The 12,695-nt window shown below is 50.2% G+C and overlaps 3 protein-coding genes across 3 annotated transcripts; 1 reads left to right on the forward strand and 2 right to left on the reverse strand.

Moving 5' to 3' along the window:
* Window positions 1–806: 806 nt before the first annotated feature.
* On the forward strand, window positions 807–4,879 carry BDV17DRAFT_285051 (glycoside hydrolase/deacetylase; the record flags this gene model as incomplete). Its single annotated transcript, XM_073760636.1, has 6 exons — window positions 807–1,036; window positions 1,095–1,767; window positions 2,159–2,209; window positions 2,319–2,685; window positions 2,733–3,822; window positions 4,873–4,879. The coding sequence occupies 6 exons, from the start codon at window positions 807–809 to the stop codon at window positions 4,877–4,879; spliced, it is 2,418 nt and encodes an 805-aa protein (XP_073610736.1).
* Window positions 4,880–6,507: 1,628 nt separating this feature from the next.
* Window positions 6,508–10,012, reverse strand: BDV17DRAFT_275780 (tethering complex subunit PEP5). The gene is made up of 9 exons (XM_073759258.1): window positions 9,970–10,012; window positions 9,841–9,909; window positions 9,484–9,780; window positions 8,811–9,425; window positions 8,527–8,760; window positions 8,135–8,470; window positions 7,583–8,086; window positions 7,126–7,524; window positions 6,508–7,072 (listed from the first exon to the last, which is right to left on the reverse strand). Exons 1-9 carry the CDS (start codon window positions 9,982–9,984, stop codon window positions 6,695–6,697), a joined length of 2,847 nt encoding a protein of 948 aa, XP_073610737.1. The 5' UTR covers window positions 9,985–10,012; the 3' UTR covers window positions 6,508–6,694.
* Window positions 10,013–10,159: 147 nt separating this feature from the next.
* On the reverse strand, window positions 10,160–12,655 carry BDV17DRAFT_275783 (uncharacterized protein). The gene has a single exon (XM_073759259.1). It carries the CDS (start codon window positions 12,320–12,322, stop codon window positions 10,364–10,366), a length of 1,959 nt encoding a protein of 652 aa, XP_073610738.1. The 5' UTR covers window positions 12,323–12,655; the 3' UTR covers window positions 10,160–10,363.
* Window positions 12,656–12,695: the final 40 nt, after the last annotated feature.

The raw sequence follows: 12,695 nt of genomic DNA on the forward strand, positions 1-12,695 counted from the left end.
TATAGAGAAGTTGCCTAATATGTGGTCTGATCGTCGGTCATATTGAAGATACCATTTATCCGATTGGGGGCACAGCTCTGAAGCAATGAGTAGGCTATAGTCCGCAGGTGCTCCGGAGTATGCGTTGGATTCGGTTAAAAGCCGGGAAAGCTATAGTGACCGGGGCATGGCAGACGTCATCAGACACAGTGTTGAGCCGGTGGACCCGGTGGTAAAGCCGTCATACCATTATTATGCAACGCAGTGAGCGGGTGCATAACGAGGAATTGGCAAGGCAACTTGAGAAGATGCGGATTCGGAGAGAATGGAGAGAAGAGATGCGGGGAAGGCATTTTGGTCTTGGCAGTCTTGGCGCGCCAACTCCGACTGCAGAAGGTGACAATATGGAGGCATTGACTTGGAGTTTCCCAGATGATAATACTGGAAAGTCTCTTGAGTGGGAGATCTGATGCTGAAGTATCAATCTCTTCTAGACCATCTGAAGTTCGAGAAATGTTGTTCCTGAACATCTGATTCCATGTCAAACTGCTCATGAGGCTGGTATGGCGTCCCGTAGGAGCTATAGTCCAGCCTCAGCCCTCAAACAGCAACCACCGCAGCTCCGGGCAGAGTCCGTCTTTGACTTCTTTCAACTCAACTCACTCAACATAGCGATCACAGCTCCTTTGTCTCTATCCTCTCTGACTCTCCATACCTCTCATACACACCGGTCGGTTTATCTCACTCTTAAAGAGCAAGAACCCCAACTTCAACCCCTTCCCCACCTCCGGAGTCGTGTCTTGTGTCCCAAGCGGGGTATCTTCAAGATGGGTGATCGACACGCGATTCAGCAAAGCCTCAACGGATTGCTCTCGAAGCTGGATGATGCAGACCCAGATATGAGATACATGTCTCTGAACGATCTCTATGGCGTTCTTAGCAATCCCAACTCCGCCTACCTAACTCATGACCAGTTCTCCGCAACGAAGCTGGCCGAAGGCTTGCTGAAGGCGTTGGATGACCAGCACGGTGACGTACAGAATCAGGCGTTGAAATGGTTAGAGACCTCTTCAAATTTATTGCTTCTTTGTCTAACGACTGTGCTCTTTTCTCAGTCTCGGTCCCCTTGTTGTCAGACTGCCCCTCGAAAGCCTTCGAATGCTGCTCGAAAGATTATCGAACCTCACTACCTCTCAGACCATTGACACATCCGTCCCAAACACAGCTCTAAGGGTCATTGTCACGGCACTTCCACGACCTCAGCCGAATCAGCCACAGAACTCAGATGCCACCATGGCGTACTCTGCTGTCTCTCAAGTTCTCATTCCCCGCCTAATCGGGCCCGGTCCCTCTCCTTCGAAGCGAAGAGGATCTGTCACCAAAGGAATGCTGGAAAAGGACCCCTCAAAAGGATTCAGCAGCGATGCGATTGATGTCGTGATCCAAGTGGCCTCATGTTTTGGTACGCTTCTGAAAGAGCAAGAGCTCACAGCTTTGGAGAAAGCAGTCATGTGCATCATCGATAACGATACAGCTGGCACTGTTGTTACGAAACGGGCATTGGCTGCAATTTCAGCGTTAGTTGTTCACTTTTCCGATGCTCAGTTCACAGCCTTCGTTGCCGAACTCGTCGAAAGGTTCAACTCTCCTCAGCTAAGCACCGTTCATCGGCGGCACCTGATTGCTGCTGTTGGGAGTCTCGCGAGGACCGTGCCAATCAAGTTCGGTCCCCATCTTCCCACTCTGGCACCATTTATCTTCTCAGCCGTTGGTGAGAGCGACCTACAGGTAAGCGGGCCCTGGCTTGTTTTCATACATTCACATCTAACCTGTGTAGTAGGCAAGCCAAATGGGGACTCCCACGCCAGTGTCGTCAGTCGCCTAAAGAAAAAAAATCTAATCACTGGTATGTGGTCCAGCACAAGTATTCGGGGAGGCGAATACCTATGTAATTCGAATTTACCTGACTAGACCTCATTAACTACGCTGGACGAACTTGTTGATAGAATACCAAAAAGTGAAACGTTGTCTCTCAGGCTACTGCTCAATTCTCATTCAAAGTATGTGTCTCTTTCGCGTATGGGACTTTTCATCAATTCCACAGCCGACAACATGTGCTTCTGGTGAGGGTCTATCAATAGACGCAATGAGCGAAATGCTCCCGCCCGACTGGTTAAAGTACCAAAGGCACCGGTCTCCGAGGCTGTCCATTGCTGTCCTCGGTCCCTCGGTCCCTCGCACCTGCCAAAATGGAAGGGTCCCCTAGGTGACAACGTTGTTCGGCGTGGGCTGTTTTGTTGGGGCGCTCCTTCCCTGAAGACGCCAGCACTCTTCAACAGAGCCGAAGCTCTTCTCCCCTCCGAATCTGTTCATCCTTCTTCCTGCTCTTCATCTGGAGTACACATTACGAATTCATCTCATATTTTATATCATTTCTCCCAGAAACCTTTATTAGACCAGCAGCTTTCAAGATGCACGTGCGTTATCTTCTGGTTGCTTCGAGTCTCAAGCTTGTGACCTCCGCCTTTGGACGAAATATTATCGATCTTCCCGCCGACTACGAGACCGTCCAGGTTGTCTCCGAGCTTCAGGGCCCTGGGGCCACTCAGAATCTGCTTACCCGCGATATTGGTGGCTTTCTTGGGGGTGCGAGATGTGGCGCAGGTTTCGGTCGCTGCTCCAACGGCAACTGTTGTTCTACTGCAGGTATGCATGCCCTTGTTGATTAGAAAGGCTGGGCTGAACATGCATAGGGTACTGCGGAAATACTACGGCTCACTGTCGCTCTCCTGACTGCCAAATCGATTATGGTCATTGCGATGCACACGCCACTCCAGGAGGCCCGTCGACGGAGGCTATTCCTCGACCCAAGATTGGCAAAGCTCCTTACGGTCCAACCGCGATTCGCTCTTGCACTACCCCCGGAACCGTTGCTTTAACATACGATGACGGACCCAACCAGTACACGCGTGATCTTCTCGATCTTCTGGATAAATATGGCGCCAAAGTCACCTTCTTCGTTACCGGAAACAACAACGGCAAAGGCCAGATAGATAGCCCCGATGTTCCATGGGCTCCTCTCATCCAACGCATGGTCCTTAGCGGTCATCAGGTGGCCAGCCACACTTGGTCTCACCAGGATCTCAACAAGATTTCACAAGTCCAACGCCGAACTCAGCTTCTATGGAACGAAGTGGCGCTTCGAAACATCCTTGGCTATTTCCCTACGTACATGCGCCCACCTTATTCGAGCTGCACTACAGATACCGGCTGCTTGCATGACATGGGTGATCTTGGCTACCATGTCATCCTCTATGATATCGACACCGAGGACTATAGTCATGATAGCCCAGATACAATTCAACGCTCTAAGGAGATCTTCGACGAGAACTTGGCTCGCGGGAAGAGCTCCTCGAAATCCTGGCTCGTCATCGCCCATGATGTACACGAGCAGACTGTCCACAATCTCACAGAGCACATGCTGAAGAAGCTTTCAGCTGACGGATATCGTGCAGTGACTGTCGGGGAATGTTTGGGCGATCCAGTTCAAAACTGGTACCGCCAAGATATCCAAGTCAAGGTCCCAGGCAAATCCAAGCCGCAACCGCCTATGGAAAATGTCTCGGTGGATGGAAAGTGTGGGGGCAAGGTATCATGCATCGGGTCTGCCTTTGGCTTGTGCTGCAGTGGATATGGCTACTGTGGGAACTCAACTGACTCCTGCGGTGCTGGTTGCCAACCAAACGCCGGTTATTGCGAGAGCGATTTCGATGCTGGTCAACAAACTGGCTCTGGAATTGTCGGCTCCGACCCTTTGGGTGACAGCATCAACCCTGGAAAGAAGTTCTTCAAATCAGATGCAAGTTCGTCCTTCCGTCAGACCTATCTGACCTTGGCTTCGGTATTTTTATTCGCCTTGGCGTTGTTGTGATTCGCGAATTCGTCCTCCTCTGTTTCTTCTCATCTGCAGGTCTGTCCATACGATACAATACGTGTGGATGTCTTTGCGACAGCACGAAGCTACTGGCCGCTGGCCAGTTATGGACGTTTGTTTACTGTCTTGAGAACTATGAGTATGTTTAGACTTTCGTTACTGTCTCTAGATTCTACAAGCTCAAAGGGTAGGTAGAAAATTGAAACTTCATGATTATCCTCTTTTCACCTTTTTCCCCGGCTTGAGTCTGAACGCCTAGAAAGTAAAATAATCCCACGCAAGGGAATTTAGTCGAATTCGTCAAGCATCATTAGAAGCACTCGCAGAAGAATAGAACATTCCCCTTGGCAACGCCTTTGCTCATTCCGCATATATCATCAATCATCTCGGCAAGCAGTTGATCATATAGACCTCAGCGAGACAAACAGAGTATTAGAAAGTAAATATACATAACGAATCAACCCCGTATAGACACATCCGCAAGAACATCCGAGGTATCACCCAGTAAAGAACCATTACACCATTGAAGACAAAAGCAAATATCAAGGAGAAGCCAGCAAGGTTAATGCTGCCATCGAAGCATAGAATAAAGGACAAAGAAGAAAAGCAATCACCGCTTAATAATCTTCAACAAAGGCGCAATCCTCGCCTTCTTGCTGAGGCCGACGCGGTAGGGGACTTTGCTCGTTGATGAGATGGGGCTGTGTTTACCCGGTCCCTTGGAAGAGGGCGTTTTCGGATCGGTGCGCTTCTGTGGTGTTTCTGGTTGTTGCTTTGTGGGTGAGGATTCTGTGGGTTTGGAGGGGGATGTCTGGTTGTGTTGATTGGGGACCTCGAGCTCTTGGGCCGGGTCTTGTAGTTTTTCGGCGGTGGGGTTTGTGATAGTATCTGGGGTTTGGGTGCGGGTAGTAGTGGTGGTGTGTTTGTTTTCGAGAACAACGGATATGCCCGTGCCCCAGTCGTTGAGGGTGTTAATGCTGCCTTTATTGGGAACCGTTGGCTGCGCATCTGATTCGAGTTCCGGCGATGGTGCGGCTATTTCTTGCTGAAGCTCCTCTGCTCTCTTCTTCTTCTTCCGGCCGCGTTTCTTGGGGGCTGGTGGTTGCTCCGCGGCTGGGTAGGGAGCTGTCTCGGTGGAGTTTGAGATTGGCTTTTCGTCTAGCAAAATCACGTCGTCTTCTGCGTCCGATTCGTGAGTTTTGCTGCGTTTCAGCTTCTTTTTCTTTGGCTCCTTCGCGGGCTCGGGGGGTATTTCTGGGCTTTCTTCTTGTGCAGGTGCAGTGGGTGGTTGGCCCTGATCTGCTTCTGTACGTTCTTCGGCATTGTTTTCAAAGGGCATGCCATTCACAGTTATATCAGTGAATAAGGCCTCCGGTGCATTATCAACTCTAGTCTCCTGATATTCGTTCGTCGGGTGGCATGAACTTTCAGAATTATCAACAGGTCCATCATTGACAGTGTCGTCAGCAAGAACGTTCGCAAACTCCTTTGGTCCACCCGGCTTGCGCTTCTCAGGCTTAGCAGCTGGAATTTCGTGAGACTGTGGATCAGAAAGCTCGTCTTCTTCATCGATCACAGGAACTGACTGCTTCTTCGGCCGACCTCTCTTCTCAACCTTCGGCTTCTCGGCCGTCGCAGGCAGGGCAAGCTCATCAATGCTTGCCGACGACGGATGCGGAATGTTCTGAGTAAAATTTCCACCCTCGACTCTGGCTACCTTCGGAGATACAACCGACGAAAAGGGTTCCGTATCGTGTGGAGACGAGATCTCCCCCTGCATCTGCAAATAGTTCCATCGGCGAGATTCGAAATTCTGCAAGGGCTCCGTTTGAGCCGTGACGCCTGAATCGGGAATAAGTTCGGCTGGGTTGAGGACATTCGACGGAGTGTATAATGACGAGTCGAAAATGTTGTATGATGCCGTTTGAGACCAGTCGTCACTAGGGTTTGTGATGTGGACCTCGGGATGAGGAATTGAGTCTTCTGCCGGTGCGGGTGGGAGATCATGGCTTTTCAGTGTTGCCTCTGTTGTGGCCATATCGTAGTCGGGATGTTGTTCTGGTTCTGTTCCGTGAAACTCGGGCTGTTGATGAGCGTACTGGGCTTGCTGTTGCTGGTCATCGTCGAGCAGGCGTTCTTGAGCGATGCCAATTTCAGTCATGTTTCCTGTTCAGGGTTGCCTGATATTAGAATACAATCACCAAAACACAAGAAATTCATAGGGTCATAGTCCGGATGCTTCATACCCGAAGACCCAGGCCGTCCCGTGCCGGGTATCCATCGCTCTTCTCTTTGCTGCTGGGAGGCGGACGGCATTCTGTGTGGGGCTTGTGGTGACTGAAGAAATGCATCGAAGTTCACACCAATAGGCGAAGTCTGAGTGACTTCCTGAGCCTCAATGCTCTTTGCACCCTGCTGCACTTCATTTGTCTCTGGGACGCGGTTTGTTCGCTCCGGAGGAAGCTCGCCGAGGGGCTCGAGGTCCTCATCGTCGTCGGAGTCCTGAATCACGCGGCCGAAGGACATTGGATTTATTATAAACTGGGGCAAATGCGGTATCTATTCTGATATCAATCGATGGAGCAAAGCTGGGCCATTAATGACGGGTTTCTTCAATGCGTCTTCCGCTCAAACGCGTCTCAAATCAGCGCTCTGCGATATTGACGCGGTGTCACGTGTTGATAAGATAATCTGAAATGACATGTTTACGCCTCAAATACCAGGCACCAACAACAGAGGTATATGTACAGGAAACACAAAAGCACAAAGACACGGGTATTTCTACTCCATAGTAGTCTGCGGTCGCATCACACCCCTCCCAAAGAATTCGCTAATGACGCCGTATCGGTCCTTCGACCGCGAAAGCTCTGCCTTGAAGAGATCATGCTGATCTGCTGACTCAACTTGCCTCCTTCGAATCGCCTTGATGGTAGAGTGCTCTGGAGCACAGGCTGGACATTCGGCGTCTTCTCCCACAGTGTTCAGACAGCGTTGGTGGAAAGAGTGCTTGCAGAGGAAGTGTACTGTAGGGAGGTCGAGAGGCCGGCTGCAGGATGTACAGCGGCGCGCCTGGAACACGACGGGTTTCGAACCTAGTTGTTCCAGCTCCTGCATTTTGGTTTCGGTTTCCGCGCTATAGCTAGATATCAGGCGACGATTCTGCAGGTGTATGTTAGCGAATATCGTATCAGTAAACAGCCAGTTGGACATACAGAAGATATCTCCTTGCGTTCTCGCTCGATGTTGTCACTCAGGTATTTCTTTACTCTTCCCATGGTCACGACAGCATTGTTGCTAAGCGCTTGAATTACCTGGAGTGGTGACATCAGACCATCCTCTGATATCCGCTTCAAAACAGCATCGAGCTCGTCCCCAGCCTCTTCCAGAATCTTGGGGCTTGATGTAAGATAGGTCAAGGCATCCACGTATAGTTGCGGCTCCTCTGGGCCGTATTTTTTCAACGCCCTAATGGCTCCCTGTGTGTCCTTAGCGGCAGTAAAAGATCTGAAGATATCTGACCGAAGGCCAGCTTGCTCCCGAACGAGTGTAGATCCCTCCTGGAATTCGGACAGGTCGGAAAGAAGTAGTACGCTGGAAGTTGATATTGAAATCTATGAGTCGTCAGTACACACAGAAACCAGAACCGGATTTAAAACCACTTTGACTTACGTCCTTCCCCTCTATCAGCTTCTTAGCCTTGCTCTGCCACTTTTCCTTCTCAGTAGTGTCCTTCTGTCGTCCCGCTGCGTTGAGGTACATCTCGAAAAGCGTGGTGTACAAGTCCACCTTGTCCTCTTTCTTGAAGCTCTCCTTGCTAATCAGCGCCTCCAGAAAAGTAGTGAACTCTTTGGGATGGCCAACAAAAGCCGAGAATGCTGTGCGAGGTTTGGGTATTTGATATCCTGGAGCGCTCGTTTCCTGATCGACTATTATGGGTTGAGCCTCAGTCTTTTCCGTCCGCGAACCTATGCCAGTGTTCAACAGAGGCAAGGGTAGGAAGGCCGCTAGATTATGTAGAGCACTGTTGTTTTGCGCTTGAGGCGTTGGTAATGGTTCGACCTGTTGCGTTCTTGGCGCATACTCTCCTTTATAGTATGTAATAAAAAGTTCAGTCGTTGTCGATGGACAATTCGATAACATCACACGGGCATATTTCATCAGGTTTTTGTAAGCCTAGCCCTAGTCAGTAAAAGCCTCCAGTGCTCAGTATGATGTACCAACCAAATCTGGTTCAAGTCTCCAAATATACTCCAGCGCTTCCGCATACTTCTTGGAGTCCTCGACCAAAATGTCCACAACCATGTCATTTTCGCCGTATTTCGTAGCTAGATAGGCAGCTTGTTCGTAATAGCCGCCTTGTCGGCACATAGCAATTGCCGTTTCTAGGTCAAATTTGAGTTCTCCTGGTGCTTTGATGAACGCATCGAGTTTCTTGGTATCTTTCAGTTTCGCGTAACAGTTGAGTAACAACGTCGTGTGGTCAACTGAAGCCCTGTCGTGGTCATGTAGTTCTTCCAGGTATTCTATAAGGTTATGTATCCGTTGCGTATCAAGGTACTAGTGGTCGACATTAGTAAATATATCCCTACCAACCTGGAGCCAAGAGCACTGACCTTCCTAATCACTTGTGACGGCTCCGTGTTATCGATAGCCCTCAGGTATTGCTGCATGGCGGTGTCATAGTCCCCTTTCTGGTATAGATAATCTCCGTATTTGCGGTAGATAGCGTTCTGTTGAAACTTGTCAACTCCAATTTTCTGCGCTAAATTGATAGCCAAAATATAGAGGTTGCGTTGGTAGAGAATCTCAAGTTTCTGCTGAAGGCTCTTTTCTCGGTAGCGATAGATCTAAGCAGTGTTAGTCCAGGAATCATAATTGATTTATGCGACATCTGTACCTTTCCATCTGTGGTGAGGAGATAAAGGTTACCCCATTCCTTGAAGATCTGCCGTACGGATGACACGAGCGAGTCTGAGTGGGCGATGAACTTGAGATCAGTATCTAACAATGTGAAAGTTGCAGTGCTGAATAGCTCATCCGTCTGAAACCCCCCACTCCCCGGAGTTCCACCTCTAGGAGGGCAGACCAGAGTAACATAGTCTCTGAATACGTTGATGGAGCTCTTTGGACTCTCAAAAGCGTAGCTTTGGCCGCGGCCATGGGGCCCATATGTATAGATCGCATCTTCTCTGGCAACAAGTACATCGCCATTGTCTTTGTCCAAGATCATGCAGCCAAGACCGCATCCCGTATCTTCGATTACCCGCGCCGGCTGCCCCTGTCCTCGGCCAGAGATAACAAGAGCCATTACCCGGTTCGTCGTCGATATATAGAGCGTAGGCACCCCACCGCTTTGTACCTCAAGCCCGGTGACGGGTTCCTCCGACTCGAAGACAATACGCTGTCGCGCGCCGCGGTCATGTATCAGATCGCCTCGGATAATCGCCACGGAACCATTTCCGAACCCGACTGCAACTTGTGATAAGTCTCCGAGAGCTGCGAAGGCGGATACCTATGAGTATATACTTTCAGCCGGGATCCAAAAATGAGCATCCGAGATAGTGACATACAGGAAATACCCTCCGCGCATTCTGTACTGACGTCGTCGATAAACAGCGCGGAGTCCCCGTCTTCTTCTCAGGCTTGTCCAGGGCCCAAACCTTCAGTATCGGGTCATTCAACAGGTCCTCCGCAATAGTTACTAGAAGCGACGTTCCTTCGAGTTGCTTGATGTGCGTAATCGATCCGTTATCCGACGCTTTGAACGATTGGACGACTTTGAACGACGAGGAAACGGTATGGACGAAACCGTCGGTCGTTCCGATGAAGATATTCGCTGACCCGGTACACAAGCAGGAAGTATCAGACTATAGGAATGGCGAGAGTCAGTTGCGCAGTCTCAAGTTCGCGGAGAATCTAAGCCGTACGTTGAAGAGGGTCGAGCTGTCCTCAGGGAGCTTGACAGGGGACACATCGAAGAAGTTGAAGGCTTTCCACTGTTTCAGGACACATTAGCGAGTCGCATGATAAGTCCATATAGGGCACATCTCTCGTACTGATGTCAGAGCCATTTTGACCTGACTCACGCCATGGGCATAGGGCAATTAAGAAGGGAAGTCGGCCAGGCGGCGGTGTTATCGGCGGCTCCCCTGGAGCTCAGCCGCGCCAAGATCAAAGAAGCTTAGACCATCTACGGAGTCAAAGACGGCCAACGTCATATACTAGACAGATACCCCACAAACAAACTCGACGTTTCAGATGATATCTTCATGTACGTGCTAATTTAAAGGTAGGTATGGGTATTTGCAAGTACATCCATGAGCTGGTTCGAAGTCCAGCACACTGAAAACAACAACAAATCGCTATGCTATCATGACATTGCAACATTGCAACAGATCGCTAGGAACGCCAAACATGCGTATGCGAGGACGGTAAATCAAAAGTCTGAGGTTATTGAGCCGAGTCTGTAGGGTAAGGCTGAGGCATATTGGCGGTTTGGCAGCGAGTGATATCTTTATTAATATCAAAGCTTTGCTGCAACCAGCTACCGGCTTCCGCAATTGCCTGACTGAGATTGAAGCTTTCTACAGCTTGACCTTCCTGAGCAGTTGGCGGCGTTGTACCTGTTAGAGTCATTTGGAGAGCACTCAGATGAGACTCAGACAGTGGACTGCGAGTCTCTGCCGGTGGCTCTTCTAGGATGTTTGCTGTGTCATCTCCATCAGACGTGAAATGCTCTGATGCGATCTCCGACGGAGATGATTGAGCGAAACTGGTCGTCTTCCGTTTTTTAGACTTCGACCTGTCCTTCTCAGGCGATATTGTGCGGAACTCGGCTTTTTTCTCTGTACTGAACGTGAAAGGTGTGGCAGCATCGATCATGTATTGCGTACTGATCGTTTGTGCTCTCTCCGTTTCAAAGGCGCCAGGTCGGCTAGCTGTCTCTCGTTCGGGTGCGTTCATTTTATGGAATGGCGTGATGTTGGCTGCGTTTGGGGACTGGTGATTAGAGCCCTGGGATGCTCGTCGTTTCCGCTCTATTACTGGGCTGTATTCCGGGCTTGTGAGGTCATTCTGAAAAGATCTCTGTGCTATCAACAGAGCTGCCTGCGTCGAGAATTGTTGATCAACATTGTGGTCATCAGTGCGATTTGAGGTTGACTTTGACGCAGCGATCGAATATAGAGACGTCAGATTGTCGGAAACTGCCGGGTTTTTGGGCGCAGGCTGAGCTGATGGCAAGTTGTTCTCGCTTTTGGTACCATGTTTTGGGTTGCTGGTCAGGTCTTTGTCCAAATCTGTTGATGAAGGATTTCCGATGTTATTGGATGCGTTTGTCGAGTTCAGTGAATTTTCTGCGCCCTCCTGAGCATCGGCTTCTGGTTGATCCGGTATAGTGCTGTGTGCTGAGGGAGATCTCGGAGTGCGCTCTTCTAATCCATTCTGAGGTATCTGATCGCTCTCAGGAGCGTTGGCTTCGCCATTGCTATCCTCTCTCGACTCGGAACCAGGCTGACTTTCTTCCTTCGTAAGATATTTACCACGCTTTAACCGATATTCAAATTTTTGTAGCTGAGACGACGATGAAACCACGTGAACAGATCTGACTCCAGTAAATGATTGTGAGCCATCCTTCTGCAGATTTGACCCAGGTGTACGGCGTTCCGGTGCCAGGGGCGAGTCACTCGTCTCTAACTCCGGTTTTAGGCTCGTTTTTGGACGTCTTATTTGCTCCGCTTGCTGGCTTTTCTCATACGGAGCCGATTCGTGACCCGCCGACCCTGGTCTGCTATTTGAGTGAGAGCTAGTTGCACCGCTCTTTTTGAGATAGCGAGATGAGATACTGGTAGTTGGAGACGTCGGAGGGTCGATGTGAAACCGTGTCGAGACCTTGTCCTTCTTCAACCACTTTGTGTCAATAGGTCTATGCCGAGGAAAGTGAGGAGATTGACTATTAGTTGCGGTAGGTCCTAAACCAGGCGCTCGGTTCCTGGAGTCGTGGCGGACAAAGTCAGTGCGGGGCGATTTCCGAGGACTATCTGATGATTTTGTGGGCGAGGCAATAGACCGGTCCTGATGTTGTCGACGCTTGCGAGAGTTGGTCTCCGGTATGACTGGTTGCTCTGCCGGGCCGTTGCCGCGCTCCTTGCTGCTAACTTTTCGCCTGTCCTTTGTCCACGGATTTACCCAATCTTTGCCCAAAGGGCCCCGAAGAGATGCAGAGAGGATGAAGAGAGGTGCACCCTTCAGATACGCCTCTCCCAGTTTTTCGATCCTTCGGCGCCGCGCAGCGAGCTGGCTCTCGTCGAGCTCATCATCGGAGGCCGCTAGCGAGGAGCCATCATGGTCAGAGCTATCCGGCGGGCATATTTCGAGTTCTAGAGGTGAAACTGGTCGACGGGGCGGCATCTGGGGGGAGGTGGGGTCATGAATTGGTGTCGGTGTTTACAGTGCTGCTGATGCAGTCACTGCGGTTGGAGAGGGTAGGAAGGACGAAAGTTTGTTTCGCAAAAGATTCTCATGTCTTCTGTATCGGGCCTCTTCGGTGTGCTCGTCAGGAACAATCGAGTCTGTGTCGAACTCTTCTTTCCGAAATTTGCTTGTCTCCGGCTCACATTGGAGCACGCGAAAAACCACTTTACGCGCCAGAACACCCTAGCAACGTGTTGGTGCTTATGTCATTGGCGTGATCATGTGATATCAAAACTCTCCATCGATATCGGCCCGCCTCCAGGTCTCGATCGGGTTGTCCACTCCTGAAATCTTGAACTCTATGCACTAT

Source organism: Aspergillus undulatus (genome assembly GCF_047715775.1).
Source record: "Aspergillus undulatus strain CBS 261.88 unplaced genomic scaffold BDV17scaffold_78, whole genome shotgun sequence".
NCBI classification, from domain to species: Eukaryota; Fungi; Ascomycota; class Eurotiomycetes; order Eurotiales; family Aspergillaceae; genus Aspergillus; species Aspergillus undulatus.

What these genes read in the sequence shown, in the direction of transcription:
- BDV17DRAFT_275780 (XM_073759258.1), bottom strand. An exon ending in CGTCACAAGTGATTAGGAAG is followed by an intron (nt 8,471 to 8,526) that starts GTCAGTGCTCTT and finishes GTCGACCACTAG; the next exon opens with TACCTTGATACGCAACGGAT. An exon ending in AGCTGATAGAGGGGAAGGAC is followed by an intron (nt 7,525 to 7,582) that starts GTAAGTCAAAGT and finishes GACGACTCATAG; the next exon opens with ATTTCAATATCAACTTCCAG.
- BDV17DRAFT_275783 (XM_073759259.1), bottom strand. Translation starts at nt 12,322, where the DNA reads ATGCCGCCCCGTCGACCAGTTTCACCTCTAGAACTCGAAATATGCCCG.